This window comes from Pelecanus crispus, chromosome 8, assembly GCF_030463565.1.
Source record: "Pelecanus crispus isolate bPelCri1 chromosome 8, bPelCri1.pri, whole genome shotgun sequence".
Classification (NCBI taxonomy): domain Eukaryota; kingdom Metazoa; phylum Chordata; class Aves; order Pelecaniformes; family Pelecanidae; genus Pelecanus; species Pelecanus crispus.
In genome coordinates this window covers 2,044,786-2,062,268 of record NC_134650.1, presented here as the reverse complement: position 1 = coordinate 2,062,268, position 17,483 = coordinate 2,044,786, and the positions used below count along the sequence as shown (strand labels likewise).

The 17,483-nt window shown below is 51.9% G+C and overlaps 1 protein-coding gene across 1 annotated transcript; it reads left to right on the top strand.

The window, feature by feature from the left end:
- Window positions 1-4,770: 4,770 nt before the first annotated feature.
- Window positions 4,771-11,092, top strand: CCNI2 (cyclin I family member 2). The gene is made up of 6 exons (XM_075715789.1): window positions 4,771-4,911; window positions 6,283-6,417; window positions 7,199-7,273; window positions 8,449-8,589; window positions 9,650-9,880; window positions 10,685-11,092. Exons 1-6 carry the CDS (start codon window positions 4,798-4,800, stop codon window positions 11,090-11,092), a joined length of 1,104 nt encoding a protein of 367 aa, XP_075571904.1. The 5' UTR covers window positions 4,771-4,797.
- The last annotated feature ends 6,391 nt before the right edge of the window (window positions 11,093-17,483 follow it).

Sequence of the window (17,483 nt, the reverse complement as noted above, 5' to 3'; positions counted from 1 at the left end):
CTGTTTGTATGTTGCCACAGCACTACTCAGAGCTGTAGCGTATGCAAAGATTTGTATACTAATGGAGTAAATTAGCACCAAAAATGTATAACCCAAAGGGCTGGCAAGAGAACAGGGAGTCCTATGTGGGCAGACAAAGCTGAGGAACAAGAAAAGGTTTAACATAACACATTGGAACCAGCTCCCCACGGAAAATGCTGCGTGAGAAAAGCAGAGGGAACCAGGAGCCAAGGGGAGCGGCTGCGAGAGGTGGAGAGAGCCTGGGTGGAAGCAAGCACGGGGTGAAACATGGCTGCTGGCAGAGTGGCCCAGCCCTGGGAGGGGACAGGGGTGCATATGCTTCACGAAACACACAAAAAAAAAGGATCCTTCCCAGCGTCTGGAAGGAAAACAGCTCATGTCAGGTGTTGGGGATGGTGCGGATGCAGCACAAGGGTGTTTCAGAGAGGGCTGTGCTGAGGAGAAGGGGCAGTGCGTTTGTGGAGGCGGTAAGGGATGGAGAGCAGCCCTGCGGAGAAGGACTTGGGAGTGCTGGGGGATGAAAAGCTGGACATGAGCCAGCAATGTGCGCTGCAGCCCAGAAAGCCAGCCCCGTCCTGGGCTGCATCCCCAGCAGCGTGGGCAGCGGGGCGAGGGAGGGGATTCTGCCCCTCTGCCCCACTCTGGGCAGACCCCCCCCTGCAGCCCTGCGCCCAGCTCTGGGCCCTTGGCACAAGGACACGGAGCTGCTGGAGCGGGGCCGGAGGAGGCCACAGAAATGCCCCGAGGGCCGGAGCCCCTCTGCTGCGGGGCCAGGCTGGGGGGGCTGGGGGTGCTCAGCCTGGAGAGGAGGGGGCTGCGGGGAGGCCTGAGTGCGGCCTGGCAGTGCTGACAGGGGCTGCAGGAAGGGGGGGGGCAAGCTTTAGCAAGGCCTGTTGGGACAGGACAGGGAGTAATGGATTTAAACTAAAGAAGAATAGATTTAGACTGGATATGAGAAAGAAATGTTTTACAGCGAGGGTGGTGAGGCACTGGCACAGGTTGCCCAGAGAGGCGGTGGAGGCCCCATCCCCAGAACCATCCCAGGCCAGGCTGGACGGGGCTCTGAGCACCCTGGGCTGGTTAAAGCTGTCCCTGGCACTGCAGGGCTGGGCTGGGTGGGCTCTGAAGGGCCCTTCCCACCCAAACCATTCCAGGATTCTATAACCAATCCAAGAAAGGGCGTGGGGGCAGATTTGGGGTCCGCGCTGAAGGTGCCCATGCCTTTCACCGCAGCAGAACTTCACCCTGATCCCGGGAACGCACGGCTTTGCCTGCCGCAGACGACCATCTCCATCCAGGTGAGCCACGTGGGCTGAGACGAGGTTCACCCAGCGAGTGTCAAGCAGGAGGGCGGGGATCTGGTGATCCCCGCCATGTCAGGCTGTGATCCCCGCCATGTCAGGCTGCGATCCGGTGATCCCCACCATGTCAGGCTGTGAACTGGTGATCCCCGCCATGTCAGGCTGTGATCCGGTGATCCCCGCCATGTCAGGCTGCAATCCGGTGATCCCTGCCATGTCAGGCTGTGATCTGGTGATCCCTGCCATGTCAGGCTGTGATCCCTGCCATGTCAGGCTGTGATCCCCGCTATGTCAGGCCGTGATCCAATGATCCCTGCCATGTCAGGCTGCGATCTGGTGATCCCCGCCATGTCAGGCTGCGATCCCCGCCATGTCAGGCTGCGATCCAATGATCCCCGCCATGTCAGGCTGCGATCCGGTGATCCCCGCCATGTCAGGCTGTGATCCCCGCCATGTCAGGCTGCGATCCAATGATCCCCGCCATGTCAGGCTGCGATCCCTGTCATGTCAGGCTGCGATCCAATGATCCCTGCCATGTCAGGCTGTGATCCGGTGATCCCCGCCATGTCAGGCTGTGATCCCTGCTATGTCAGGCTCTGATCCAGTGATCCCCGCCATGTCAGGCTGCGATCCGGTGATCCCCGCCATGTCAGGCTGTGATCCCCGCCATGTCAGGCTCTGATCCAGTGATCCCCGCCATGTCAGGCTGCGATCCCTGCCATGTCAGGCTGCGATCCAATGATCCCTGCCATGTCAGGCTGTGATCCGGTGATCCCCGCCATGTCAGGCTGTGATCCCTGCTATGTCAGGCCGTGATCCGATGATCCCTGCCATGTCAGGCTGTGATCCAATGATCCCCGCCATGTCAGGCTGTGATCCCTGCCATGTCGAGCTGTGATGCGGTGATCCCCACCATGTCAGGCTGCGATCCCCGCCATGTCAGGCTGTGATCCGGTGATCCCCGCCATGTCAGGCTGCAATCCGGTGATCCCTGCCATGTCAGGCTGTGATCCCCGCCATGTCAGGCCGTGATCCAATGATCCCTGCCATGTCAGGCTGCGATCTGGTGATCCCCGCCATGTGAGGCTGCAATCCCTGCCATGTCAGGCTGCGACCCGGTGATCCCCGCCATGCCAGGCTGCGATCCCTGCCATATCAGGCTGCGACCCGGTGATCCCCGCCATGTCAGGCTGCAATCCCTGCCATATCAGGCTGCGACCCGGTGATCCCCGCCATGCCAGGCTGCAATCCCTGCCATGCCAGGCTACGATCCGGTGATCCCCGCCATGTCAGGCTGCAATCCCTGCCATGTCAGGCTGCGACCTGGTGATCCCCGCCATGTCAGGCTGCAATCCCTGCCATGTCAGGCTGCAATCCCTGCCATGCCAGGCCGCGATCTGGTGATCCCCGCCATGTCAGGCTGCAATCCCTGCCATATCAGGCTGCGACCCGGTGATCCCCGCCATGTGAGGCTGCAATCCCAGCCATGCCAGGCTGCGATCCGGTGATCCCCGCCATGTCAGGCTGCGATCCCTGCCATGTCAGGCTGCGACCCGGTGATCCCCGCCATGTCAGGCTGCAATCCCTGCCATGTCAGGCTGCGACCCGGTGATCCCCGCCATGTCAGGCTGCAATCCCTGCCATGTCAGGCTGCAATCCCTGCCATGCCAGGCTGCGATCCAGTGATCCCCGCCATGTCAGGCTGCAATATCTGCCATGTCAGGCTGCGATCCGGTGATCCCCGCCATGTCAGGCTGCAATCCCTGCCATGCCAGGCTGCGATCCGGTGATCCCCCCACGTCGAGCCGCGAGCGGGACGAGGCTGCGCTTGCCCTGGACGAGCATCGCCCAGCCGAAGCTGCGGCCGGAGGCCCGCCCAAGCCCGCAGGAGCTGCGCAGAGGAGGGTTCCCCCCGGCCGGCCGGTTGTGTTTGCTACCGCGGGGGCTCCACGGCACCGCAGCCGCCGCCCGCGGGCTCCGGAGCGGGGCGAAGCGCCTGAAGGCGCCGGGGCGGCCCTGCCCAGCCGCCGCCTCCCGGGGCGGGCCCTGCGCGCAGCCGCGGATGGCAGCGGGCGGTGCGGGCCCTCCCGCCCGGCCCAGCCCCGCCGGGCCCAGCCCCGCCGCCCTGCTCTGCGCCGCCGGGGCCGCTCCCCGGGGCCGCCCGGACCCGGCCTGGCCCGGCCCGGCCCAGCCACTCCCGGCGCGGCCCGGGCGGGTAAGGGGGGGGGGGGGGGGGGGGCTTCTCCCGGGGCTCCCCTCCCGGGGCCGGGGCTTCTCCCGGGGCCGGTGCGGGACTGGACGGGCAGTCCGGGCGCTGGCGGTGCGGGCACTGCTCGGTGTCATCCTCGGGGACAGCCGCGTTCGGATTAGCCGGAGGGTGAGCTTTTAATTATAATTCATTCCGCCCCCCCCCCCCCCCCCCCCCAAGCTCCGAAAGATAAAGTTTTCAGTGCACCAAACTGGACAGATCCCTCTTTTCCAGCTTTCCTTCTGCTGAAACGATCCGGGCGGTCAGGTGTGGATGCTCGGGCACCCAGGGGCAGCGAAAGCCAAAGTTGCGTGCGGTTTCGCTGAAAGCGAAATCGCAGAGTTTTCAGCTTTAGAAATGTCCAACAGCTTTAGAAAAGTCGAACGGTTTCCAGAGGATTCATGTCACTTTGGGCTCTTTAACGGAGCTGTAGGGAGAACGGCGTGAGCTTCCAGAAAACACTGATGAGGAAGCCCACATCCACCACTCTACAAAGAAAAGCAGAAATTTTCTATGTAGTAACATCTTTTTTTTTTTCCTGCTGTTACAGAAACATCAAAATGTAAGCATTGAAACACTCAGTTTCAGGCTGAGATGTTCTCGCTGCTCGGTTCTCACATGATATTCTATAGAAACGTTTAGTTCATGTAAATACGTGCTTAGTCTGGAGTTTCCAAAGCGTTGCTGTTGCGCGTCTTGAGCAGCGACAGAGAAAGATGAGACTGCTTTAAGGAAAAACTGTTAACTGGGCATTACTAAACCTCCTCAGAACAGTCATCTTTGAGCTTTTGTACGGAAACAATAGGCCTCTGTTTGCCAGAGACTTGAAATCAGGTGATAAAGGGTTGCAGCTTAATAGCTCTGCAAAGGGAGAGCTGAATGTGACACAAGGTAAATAGTAATAGGTAATATTACTGGTACTGCTCACCCAAGGTTACTCAAGCAAGCCTTTACCCAGCTGGGGAGGAAAAAAGTGTGACCGCGCTGCTGTTTAGCCGTCTGACATGTTTTCTTTCACCGTGAGCTTCCCCCTGGGAAGGCGGATGACAGGATTGCTCCGTCTGCAAACCAACAAGTCGTATGGCTGCTCCCGACTTAGTTCTCAGAGTTGGAAAGGCGTCAGGAGAGAAAATCATGCTTGGTACAAGGAGCTGGGATGTTGCTTTATAATGTTTTTCTTGGTTTTGACAGCGGCTCCCATCGGGGAAACTGGCTCAAAGACTTGCCATGAAGTGCCCTGGACCTCCAGAGAGCTCGAGACTTGCCTTCTTCTTGGAAAATGCCTTAGCCAGAGAGGCTAGGATTTGGAAAGTGCCAGTTTTCCAGAATCTCACCTTGAAGGTATTTTCCCTTGTCCTCTTTGGAAGCGCCTAAGGGACTCTGCAGAGATGCAGCGCTTGTCCCGCCGTCTGATCCACCTGAACGCACAAGTCATCCCGCGTGGACTAAGCTTAAGGGATGGAGGGGGAGGAGGGGCTGTATTTCTCCCATCTTACAGCCTGTTAATGCCCCGTGTAAACCCGGGGCTTTGCGTTTTGGTTTGACTCAGGTAGTTTGGGGAAGTCTGGTGGGAGCAGGTAGGAGCAGACAAATCGATGGTAAAGCCATAAATACGTCACCTCAGAGTTAACTGTGCTCGACACCATCTTTGAGTCCCACCTATTCAGATGGGAGAAAAGGGAATTCACTGAGGCCTGACAGACACCCAGCCCCATTCCCCGCTGCTAAAGCCTGTCGCTTTGCTGCCTTAGGAAGCTACAGCGCTTCATGGCCCTCTGTGTACAGTGGAAACAGTTATGCTCAGCTGCTTCTGTAAAGTGCATCAGATCCACGGAAGAATGCACAAAAGTGCCCTGCCAGCCTTGTCTCTTTTTTGCAATAGTGTAGAAATGCTATTTTTTTACCAAGTTATTTTTACTACCAAATAAAGCAAAATAGTGAAATGGATAACGCGATGAGTAATATCAAACAAATTGGTGGTAAATGTTGTCTGTTCTGTGTAGCTGCTCGTCCCTTTCAGTTCTCCTACAATAATGTTTGAATACGTGCCACGGGTCACGTGTGGCATTGTAGTGGCAGCCAGAGTAAAGTCCTTCCTCTCACCAGAATGCATCTTCAAATAAGATATAAGAAAGCAAACAACCGAGTACGCTTTGCCTTGTGCCTCGGGAGAGTCATAAACCTGGCTCCTGTGGTTCCAATGCTGAGCAAACTCAAGGGCTGTTAAAAAAAAAATCGTGCAGAGTAAATCAAAACCTGCTCCTGACTCCAGTTTCTCTCTCCCCGCCGAGGCTGTCTGAATGAAACATGTGCTGCAGCACGGAGGCTTCGGTTTTCTCAGGAGGGGGAAATAATGGGCACCCCCCGCACCTCGTTTGTAAGAGCTCAGGTCGGTGGTTCATACGCGCTGCGCAAGGGGAGGGCTGGGTGCTTCCCCATTCCGTGCTCCAGTACAGTCCAGTGCTGGCCCCCTGTAAGCACAGCTAGAGCCTGACTGGGTGGGCAACATGAGTGAGTGCTTTAAACTGCTCCAGAATTTGCCATTGCTCTCACTCTGCAGACACAGCCAACAGCCTCCTTCATTTCAAGCCTCCAGACATCTGAAATGTTAATTAGAGCACTTAGAATGATTTGAGTCTTCCTTTGGAGATACCTTAACAAAATCATCAAAGCACTAACTGTATTTTACTTCTAACTTTTTCTTCCCCTCAGGGCACAGATATCTCTCCGTTGTGTTACAAGAAAGCAGTTCTCTGGATTGCAGAAATAAGCTCTCAGTTCCAGTTTTACCCTGAAACATTTGCCTTAGCTACCAGCATCCTTAACCGGTTATTGGCATCAGTAAAGGTAGAGAATCTCTGTCAGCTTTCTTTTTTCCAGCTGGATTACTGACTGGGGATGTAAGGAATATGTAATCAGTTTATACACAAAGCAGGTACTATGTTTGGCAGCAGACTTAGGGAGACCTCAGGGTCTTCACTGAGGAAGGCTTTTAAGCATATATATATATATATATATATATATATATATGAACTCGAGTGCTTGATGAGCTTCCACTGATTTACAGTCCTCGGTAGAAGCGTTTGTGTGACTTGTAGCCCAAATGCTGTGATAAGTACAAAGAACTCATTATCATCCGGTTGTCTCTGCTAAACAGAAAACACTTGCATTATCACTTTTAGTATTTTAGTTTTGAAACCACTATTTTTAACTAAACCATGGGGCCAGCTTTTTCTGCTGTTGAAGCGACAGCAAAGTTATGAGTTGAACCGAGCCTTGCAGCTCTCAATTCTTTTTAGAGCAATACTGGCATCTGGCAAAAGCATATTAATTGTCTCAGCTGAGAAGAGGAATAACATTGCACTGTAAATACTGTGGCATTGCATAGCCTAAAGATTGTGGGCTACATGAATAAAAAGTGCACCAAGACGACGATTTATTTTGTTTCACTTTGGATTTCCTTGCTCTATTTCCAGCCTCAAATGAATCTTTCTGCAGCCACACTAATTCAGAAGCAACTGTAACTTTCATTTAAGTTTGAAACTTGTGCATCTGTAGTAGAATGACAGTTATTTCCCCCCCAAGACTGTTATCTTCTTTATTCAGTGTTTTCTTCTTCTCCCTTCAGGCCCAATTAAAATATCTTCAGTGCATAGCAATTTCCTGCCTTGTCCTTGCAGCAAAAACCAATGAAGAAGACGAGGTCTGTATGTTTAATTTTAAACACACCAAACTCATCTCTTATGTTCAAGTTGTTTATGTTGCCAGGTCTTTCAACAGCTTGGGCATAATGAGGAAGTGTTAGCTTCTTTACCTTAAGCAGTCCTTAAGGGGTGACAGCAATGGTTTTGGTCCTGTTTCATCGTTGCTTGGAAGAATTGTGACCTTTATGGATGAAGGACGATGTGTTTCCCTCCTCCTGCCCTTAAACCGCTCTCCTCTTTTCAGAATCCACAGCTCGCAGTAAAGCTTAGCCTGGGGGGGACAGTCGAGATGCACGTGCACAGTTTTGTGCACACAACATCGGAGTGCTGTACTTTGTTGTTACAGGTCCTGGGAGGGTAAGGTAGGCAAGACAGAGCAGAGATTCTTCAGAGGAAGCTTAAAATTAGATGAGTTTGCTTAGAGTCGAGACTGGTTTCTGAACCTGGTGAGGAAATGACTCAGGTCTGCACCTCCAAGGTGAGCGTGTAAAATCAGCAACTACCCACGTAAGTGTGAGATTACACAGGATAATCTCTCATGGCAGTGCACTGGTAGACTTCTTCAGAGGTCTACAAACACGAGCCAAAAGCATTTCAGATTGCATTTCTCCTCTTTCCTTCATTCTGTTTTGAAAAAAGAGTTGGAGTCAGACATGCCTGTCTCTCTGAACAACGTCTGCTGTAGTGAAATGCTCTTTGTAGCCTTTCTTGGGATGTGTCACGTCGAGGTTATTCTTCTTTTCCCCTCAGCTAAAAAGGAGAAGTTGAGTCAATGACCACAGGAAACAAGACAACCACAGCAGGCCCTGTAAAACAGGCCAACAGGAAGCCTCCTTGTCAGTGGAGCAAACTAAATGAGACTGGTAGCAGGGAGCACGTATCACCGATGCAGCCTTCAGGAGGCTCACGGTGACCCAGGAGGTGAACGGCATCGTTCGTGCTGTGGGGTCGTAGCCAGCTGCGCCGTGGCAAGCGTGCACCAGTCTTCATTTTGGATGGGAGTTATCTAGGAGAGCGGTCTCCTGAAGGAGCATTCTGCCTAGCGCGTTGGGATGCGTATAAACTTGTCAGGTCCCTTCGCAATACAGAGAAACACACACAGCACTGTGTAGGACGTTGGCTTCTTTATTGTTTTTAATTTTTTTTTTAATTTTTTTTTTTTTTTTTTTTACAGGTAATACCATCGGTGAAGATGCTTGCAGCGCAGAGTGGTTGTAAACGCTCGCCAGCTGAGATCTTGAGAATGGAAAGAATTATACTAGATAAGCTGCATTGGGATCTTTACACAGCAACACCAATGGATTTCTTAAACATTGTAAGCACTAAGTTTTGCAAATTTTTTTTTTCTTTAAAGAAACAGCTCCTTATCAAATAAGACTAGAAAACACAGATGCGCACACATACACACACCCACACATCCTTCCCGAGACGCTTTGCAAACTACCTGTTCTTAGCTATCTGCAAATCTTTTGAAGAATGTTACGGTGATTTTTTTGAATTTATTTATTTTAAAAATTTTCTGCTATTTAAAACCTTTCATTTTGCTCAAAAAATTTAACTCCCCTCTTTAAAGGACAACTAAAATGGACGTTAAAAAGATTCTCATAATGCACAACTATACGCCATTTTTATTTTTTTAAATACACACTGCAAAAATATTTCTAACTATTTCCATTCTATTAATACTGTACATAGAAAGCTGTCAAAGAGTTTTGCTACATTTCACACACAGGTTTTTTTTCTTAAACCATTTTCCTTTTCACCTTAATTATTCACCCTTGTTTTAGGCAATGAGACTACCCCAATCTGGCACTTAGTTCACATTGCAGTTACTAAACATTTGATAGAAACAATTAAACTTTGTCTTCAAGAAACGAGCATGTGCTAGTAAGGCAAAAATCATGTGATACAAACACATCCTGGATCCCTTTTTTAAGGTTATGTGCAAATATTAAGCCATCTTAGGCTGCTGATTGTGAAAACGGCCTTTCTTAGGTGCTTGTTTCCTCGGTAAATTCAGAGTGCAGTCATTATTGTTGGTTCTTACTCTATTCCTATCTGCTGGCCTGAATTGAATCTCCTGGATAGCAATCTGGATAATGTAGAAACTTCGTCAATTGTTAGGAAACACAGACCTTGTACATTCATTATAAGCTCAAAAAAACAGTTCAATGGTTGGCAAATACAAACACGAAACACAAAAAAAAAAAAACCAAAAAGGGGGGGTGGGAAGGAACCCTTTAGGTTTCCTGATATGAGATGAAATTAGTCTGTACTTCCAGTTGATAACATACGAAAACATACAAAGTTCACTGACCTCTGCTTTTTTTTTGTGTGTTTTATATATATATATATATACTTTATCTTCTCTCCAGTTCCATGCCATGGTGATGTCCAACTGGCCCCATCTACTACATGGGCTGCCTCAGAGGAATCCTTCCCGCCATGTCGCGTTCTTGACCAAACAGCTACAGCACTGTATGGCGTGCCACCAACTAGTGCAGTTTAAGGGCTCCACATTGGCTTTGGTGATCATCACCTTAGAGCTGGAGAGGCTGACTCCTGACTGGTTTCCTGTTATTACTGATCTGCTAAAAAAAGCACAGGTAGGAATCAAGATGGCCTTTGGTCACAAATCTTGAGGCCAGGACACCGATAAATGAATAAAGCGCACGTGTGTTTACAACCAACATTGCACTTCCGCAGCCTTCCCGTGTTCTGCCTTTGCTTGCAGACCTTGCTACTGCTAACGAGAGGGGGAATAAAGCTGCGGTTACGGGCTGGGACTGGGGAGAGGGCTTTCCCTTTGGCAGGGAAGGGAGGTTTCCAAATTGCTTGGCCACAGCTCCCTGCTTGCTGAGCAAGGAGAGATTCTCCCACAACGGGAGTGTCTGAGAGCACCTAAAAACCTGCCCACCGCGTCCCCAGCCTCCCACTGAAGGCTGCGAGAACTTCTAAGTACAGTTGTAACGCTTTTAAAATATCATCAGTTTGGCTTCTAATGATACACGTTAAAGGCAAGCTCTGTGGGGGTTTGGGTTTTTTTAAAGCTTTTCTCCAGTTTCCTAAGACACATGCCTTTTAAGAGAGTATACCTAGAAGGCTAAAGACCCAGGCTGGCAGCTTACCGTGGACCCGTGTTGTGGTCTTGAATTTGAAATAACTCAGCCTCCTGCTGTCGCCTCCTAAAAAGAGGGAACGCTTGCCCACCTTTTGTGTTGTAGGTCAGGAGCTCCTGGTTAAGCGTTTTGCATCAGGGCCAAGGTGCATATTGCTGATGTGCATCTACCGAGGCATCCAACGCAGCCTGTCCCTGCCCTCCCCCTAATTACAGAGTTACAGGAGCAGCGGCCAGAAGAGAGAGTAATTTATCGTGCACTTACCAAAAAAACCTGCATCTTTCCTTACAGGTTAACAGCGCTGAATTCATCCACTGCAAAGAGCTTGTGGATCAAAAGCTAACGTGCTTGCAGCCATCCAATGCCGTTTATATTTTCTGTCCCATCAGTGGAGCCATCCAGGGCCACCCCAAGGCAAGGCTACCCTACCACCTCCCTCCTGGATTGAGGAATCCCCGTCAAGTGAGGTCGAGGGGTGCTGCGAGCCAGCCAGTTTTGGCACCCTTCACGCCTACCGCAGCCCAGACTCCTGACGACGCCATGGAGACTGACGAATACTACGATGGATTCGGGCACCTGTACAGCGAGGACGGGGCAGCGAGCGGTGGGAGGGCGAACGCGGGTGGCTCGTGCCCTCAGCCGCGGCCCGGAGAAGGCAGCTCCCCGTGCCCTCCCTTACAGCCGCCGGCGGGGGACTAGCGGGGAACGACCGCCTCTGCGGAACCGGCAGGTCCCAGCGAACAGAACAGCCGACACGAGAGAGCTGTGTTTGTCAGAGGATAACGACAAATTGGTATTATCTTTCTATTTTTATGTCCTTCCTAAGCAGCGTGTGCTACCCCGCAGTTTTTAACATCGTATAAATACAGAAGGCCGGGGACAGGAGGGACTCGGTCACAATCCTACAACTCAGGGATCAAGTTGGCAGAAGGCTACGAACTGCACCAGAGAGAACCAAAAAAAAACTCTCAGAAGATTTTTAAAATAGCTGTGATGAAGTGTGACAGATCGAGCCTTTCACCCAGCTCACTCCATTCTTCTCTTACTAGAGCTCGTCTGACTTGCCCCATGGGAGAGTGAGCAGGAGCTGCTTTCCAGGAAGGGGGAGCTCCCGCTGCGGGCTCTGTGCGAGTAGTCCTCAGGTGGAACCCAGGTTTTGATTTAGGAGTGAGAAGACTGAGAACCAAACCTTCCAGTTTTTCTTAAGGCCTTACCCTGGAGCCCAGGGGCCCACGGTCTGTGCTCCTCCCTGGTTAAGCCATCAAAGACCCAATCCCGGTTCCTACGCGCTGTGGGAAATCACTTCTTGTCCGCAACCACCGTTGCCTTAGGCCCTCACCAACCAGCACGTGCCCTTCAGGGTTTTGCTAACTTTACTCTGTCTTACCAGACTGTACAATACAAAATGCCTTTAACTAATCCCCCCCCAAGCAGTTTTTATTGACTGCTAATCTCCATAGCAAAGCAGTTTTACCAACTACAAAGGGTCAGTTTAAAACTCTATTGCACTTTTAAAAACCAAGGCAGCACCTTCTTTTAAAATAAAGTGTTTTCTTACTTCTGTTTTAAACAATAGGGCCAGCATTTTTAGGTGATTGTTATCCTAGTTTGAAGGTATAATCCAGACAGCACTGGATTAATAACAGCACCACACCCGCAAGTCCTGTCACGGAGCAGGAAGGGGTTTCCGATGGATTTCATACGCTGAGCAAGTGTCTCGCGTAACGACGCAGGATAAATAAATGGGGGACAAGGACAAGACAGGAGCAAGGGGACCCTCACGCTGTGTAACAGCAGCGCTCACCAGGGCAGGAAGAAAGTCTCTGGCTTTCCTTGCTCATCATATTACCTTGTAGGAGAGGAATTCCTGAACGTCAGACTGTGCAGGACTGATGTCCTGAGCAGCTCTGCTAACAGATAATGCTTTCTGAAGTATTAAATTTGCCAGAACTGGCACCGAGAAGAGAGCGAGCTTTGTACGTGTGCAGGGAGAAAGCCACACTTTTCTTTTTAAACCCCAAAGAAAGCGGTGCCCGAGCATTCCAGAAACATTTAGCATCGGAGACCTAGTGCGAATGGCACGTGCAAGCAGATGTGATGTGACCCAGCGGTGCAACGAAGGAGGTGCTGTGAGGCAAGTCAGAGCTACCGCAAACTGTGAATGCTGTGCTGCGGCGGGGAGCCTCTGCCCTGGCCAGGAGCAGGACTCGGCGCCCGGGTTTAGAGCGGGTGAGGTTCACGAGGTGCCCACGCAGCCGGGGGCCGGGCAGCGGCACACTCGGGCTACGTTATTTATTCATCCTTCCTGCCTGCGTACCACAGGGAAGGTTTTCATTTTGTGGCAGGGCTCTTCCCCCCGCCCCAGCATAGCACCCTCCTTTTCTATCACAAGCTGTGACTTGACGGCCTGACTTTTTGAAAGAAGCAAGTTGTCTTTTGTCATTTTCATTAAATAAAATATAAGTTTGGTCCGCGTGGTCTCGGTGTGCTCCTTGAAGAGGCCAGCCAAAAGCCCGCAAAGCTCCCTGCAGGAAGCTGGGGTGCGTGTCTGGTTCTGCTTTTCCTCCCAGCCCTTTGCCCTAGCTTAAGCATCTTCATCAGCTGCATTAACCAGTGGAAATGCTAGCAGAAAAATTCTACACGCAGTAATTAACGTGCTGGAACTTCATACCCCAGCAACCACAGCTCATGTTTTTCCCCCTCAGCTTTGAGCCTACGTACATAGTTTCTTGCCCATGAGCTGGACGACGCATTAAAAACCATGAACGAACCTGCTTTACAGAACCTCTGCAGATCTATATGCTCAACGTTCAAAAGTATGTATTGATAGGGGGTTAATTCTAAAAGATGAAGTCAGCGCTGCTGAAAGGCCCTCCACAGGGCCCTGCATTCCCAGCCAGGGTGCCAGATGCCATAGCGGGATGGGAACAGTGAATCGGGAGCCTGCCCGCTCTCCCGGGATACGCAGCTGCTCTCCGGCAGCGCAGGTCCCCTCTGCACGCCTGTTCCAGCGCCCGGGTTACGCTAAAGGAACTAACGCTTGCGGCTTGGCTCAGCAGGTTGAAAGTACCGCTTACCTTCGCCTTAAGAACGGAGCTTCCTGCCCTGAAGAACAAACTGCAAGCTACAGGAAGGAGCTGCTCTTGCAAAGGGATCATTCATGCCATGGAAAGAGCGTCTTCGACAGTGAGAGCTGCACAAGTTCCCTTCTTACTGGCAGAACGGCGTCTGAGGCTGTTGATAGCTTTCCCCTTACCGGCTGCACAAGTAACAAGTGACAAGACCAACACACCGCACAGCCAGGTGACAGCAGTAGCGGCAGCAATCATTGTGCCCAGCTGATGATTGCCACAGATGAGGGCTATCTCGCTTCTGTGCCTGCCTGCTTGCATTGCCTGCGGCACGTGTGCCAGAGATGCAAGCTGATTTTCTACCTGCAGCCAAGCTCGCCGACGTGGATCCCGTAACCATTTTGTGACACACCACTTACTGGTGAGAATCAGAGAATCGTTTAGGTTGGAAAAGATCTTTAAGATCATCAAGGCCAACTGTTAACCTAACGCTACCAAGTCCACACTAAACCATGTCCCAAAGTGCCACCTCTGCCCGGTTTCTGAACGCCTCCAGGGATGGTAACCCCACCGCCTCTCTGGGCAGCCTGTTCCAATGCTGGACCACTCCTTCCGTGAAGCAATTTCTCCCAATATCCAATCTAAACCTCCCCTGGCGCAGCTTGAGCCCATTTCCTCTCGTCCTATCGCTAACTACTTGGGAGAAGAGACCAACACCCACCTCCCTGCCCCCTCCTGCCAGGAGCTGCAGAGCGATGAGGTCTCCCCTCAGCCTCCTCTTCTCCAGGCTGAACACCCCCAGCTCCCTCAGCCGCTCCCCACCAGCCCTGTGCTCCAGACCCTGCCCCAGCTCCGCTGCCCTTCCCTGGACACGCTCCAGCACCCCAATGTCCTTCTTGTGCTGAGGGGCCCAAAACTGGACACAGTATTCCAGGTGCGGCCTCCCCAGCGCCGAGCACAGGGGCACAATCACCTCCCTGCTCCTGCTGGCCACACTATTCCTGACACAAGCCAGGATGCTGTTGGCCTTCTTGGCCACCTGGGCACACTGCTGGCTCACGTTCAGCCGCTGTCTACCAACACCAAATTACATCCAAAATCCCCTACAGTAAGTATCCACGGAACGGTTTTGTCCTTCAAGTTTTCCAGGCAGACACCCCTGCTGCACGCGGATGCTCAGGTTCTGAATCGGAACCAAAACGTAAACCAAACATTAAATCACCTACAGAAACAGCCAAGCGATTCAGAGTCAGCCCCAGCTGCCGCCGTGTCTCCCGTTCGCAAACAGGCACCAAAAGGAAACGTGGCGCAGCTGGCGCAGCCACCCAGGAACCGCAGCACGTAAGGGCGAAGCTGCCTGCCTGCGGACCAGCGCTCGCCACGGGCTTTCAGATAATAAACCTGACTCGGTATCACTACTTACAGCGGGCACGGGATGACCTAGAGGAAGAGCTCATTTATGCAGTTGCACAAATGAAGGCACTTCGGTCGTCAGAGAGTTGATCAAGATACAAGAGAACAGCAGAGGGAAGAGTAAGACAATAGTTGTTTTACCGTATTACAGATTTCTGACAAAATTTGCTGATACGTCAAGAAGCAATTCACAGCAACCAGCACCGGGATCCCCGATCTTTCAGAGCACCCAGCAGGACGTTACCGATACCAAGCACTTTCTGCATTTATTCTTTCAGGCTGCCTTCATACCTCATTTGTGGGGTTGCCTCTATGGTTGATTTTGGGTTTGTTTTTTTTTTTCTTCCCCTAATTGGCTTTACTATTTTAAATTCAATTTGAACAGTACTTACAGTTCGATTCTTTAAGAATGCAGAAACGTACACTTAGATCAAGTGATGCATTAACTTCTGGCAGGTCTCAGCAGCTCCCCCTTGTTCTTCCTCAGCAAGGCATGCAACTTGAATCCCACTGGTGACCAAACTACGGCCAGGGCAAACAGAACTTAATCAAAGCTTCTGAGAAATTTGGGAGGGGGGGGAGAAAAAAAAAAAAAAAAGCAGCGCTTTTATTCCCAATTCACCTATCCAGATGGGAATCTAACTCGACAATAGCTCCAAACCGGATTAAAGCTTTGCCACAAAGGAACGAGATTGGTTTGCCTCAAGAGAGGACACAGGCAAGTTTAAAGCAGACATCAAAGCAGCAGCAAAGTGCATTTCATTGCCCAGCTCAGCCCGACGGTCACGCACTGCTCCAGCTTTCACTCCCGTTCGGTGCAGGGCACGACGGACACGCAGACAGAGCCATCACCTGAACCCCCGGCCCCCGAGAGACAGCCTGCTCAGCCCCTGCCTGCTTCGCACCCGGTCCCGCTTCCCCGGAGCACGTGGTGCCTCGCCTCTGCCCGCCGCGGCAGCGGGGACGGGCAGGGATGAGCCACGCGGGACGAACACGCTTGGCACGGGGTTTAGTCCCGACTGCCTGCAAAGCGGCAGGACTCTCCAGAACTTCCCCGCGTGCCCGCTTTGGTTATTTTCAGGCCACATACCTGTTACTCGCTGAGATTCCTTTCCAAGTTCTAATTTATGCCAAGGGCATCCAGCGGTTTCGGTGACTGTCGTGTGCAATGTGCCCCGGGGACAGGAGCTCGGTGCCTGCCGCAGTCGGTGCCTCTACCCCGTCCTCTCCGTCTCAACAAACTTGGGTGGCGATGGAGACCCAGCCTGCGCGGGGGAGCCTCGCCGGGCTCCCGGCACGCAGCCCGCCGTTCACAGCCAGACCTTGTCCTGCTCCAGTCACACCAGCCAGTGCGGGGTAGGGGTACGGGGTGCACAAATCTCCTACCAAAGCCTGGGTTTCTGCCGGCCCCACGGCACCGGGGCAAGCCGCAGCTCGGAGAAGGGGAGGGAGGCTGCCGGCAGCAGCCGCCCCAAATGTATGGGGGTGCGCAGGGGACATCCCACCTTAAACACAGATATACGGGGTAACGGGGTTAACAGAGAGAAACGGGAGTAACAGTGAGGGTTGTGAATTTGGACACAGCACTTTGTTGTTCCAGTGAGTATAACTAGCATACAAAAGGTGTTTTTAACAGATGTTTGTTAAACAAGTCAGTTTTGCTTTTATTAAACCCAACTTTGGTACAAGCAGGTCATTCCTGAGCTTCATTTACAAGGTTGTTTGAAAACGAAGACCAGCTGGGGCCTCTCCCTGTTCCTGTGTGAAGTTAGACTGGGGCACAGAGAGCAAGCTTCACCCCCCCTGCCTTTTTTTTTCCATTTAAACAAGTATTTGTGTAAGGGGAAACCGGTGTTACAAACACAGAACTCACAACCAGGAACGCCGAGTCTCCAGCTTTAAACCATTTCCCCTCCATTAACATCTAACGTGTAGTTGTCCTTTACAATGGTTCCATTCTTGCCCACCACATCCACATCCCAGTGGGAAGTGCCGGGTCCGGCGGGCCAGGCAGGGTGACCTGTCACCGAAGCAGCGGGTGGGGAGCGGGCAGGGAGCTCTGGGGAAGGGGTGAGCCTGCAAGACACGCGTGAGCAGCCCTAGAAAAACTAAAGAAATTAATGTGGGGGGATTTTTGGTTATAAAAACCTGTAAATCTACAGGAAAAGCAGCTACACGGAAGAGTTATTGCTAAGAAACGTTGAGAATCCAGCTGGAAGTTAAGGGACGTTAGGAGGACCCCGAGTTACGGCCCAAAATGGGCGGAGGGGGGACAGACGGAAGCCCCGCTGCGGCGGCAGCTCAAGCAGCAAGCTGGAAGCTCGCCTGGCGCTAACCCGGCTTTGTCCCTCGGCTCTCTGGAAGCTCAGCCAGCGTTACCTGTGCTTTGCACGGGCTCTCGCCCAGGCATTAGCGTTTTGGTTTTAGTGCAAGCTGTGCGGCAGCTTTACAATTACGGATTAATTAGCAATTTATCTTTTGGCAAGTATCTTAGATTTCAACTTTATCAAGAGACCTGATCGAGCAAGCTTTTCCCAATCAAAAGATACCGGTGCATCTTAGTCCTTGCTACATAATCTCTTCTGTGCAATAGATTGCAAGCTTAA

Bases quoted from the DNA above. Each gene is read 5' to 3' on its own strand.
- CCNI2 (XM_075715789.1), top strand. From the start codon at position 4,798: ATGAAGTGCCCTGGACCTCCAGAGAGCTCGAGACTTGCCTTCTTCTTG. The intron at 4,912-6,282 runs GTATTTTCCCTT...TCTTCCCCTCAG, and splicing joins TCCAGAATCTCACCTTGAAG to GGCACAGATATCTCTCCGTT. The intron at 8,590-9,649 runs GTAAGCACTAAG...TCTTCTCTCCAG, and splicing joins CAATGGATTTCTTAAACATT to TTCCATGCCATGGTGATGTC.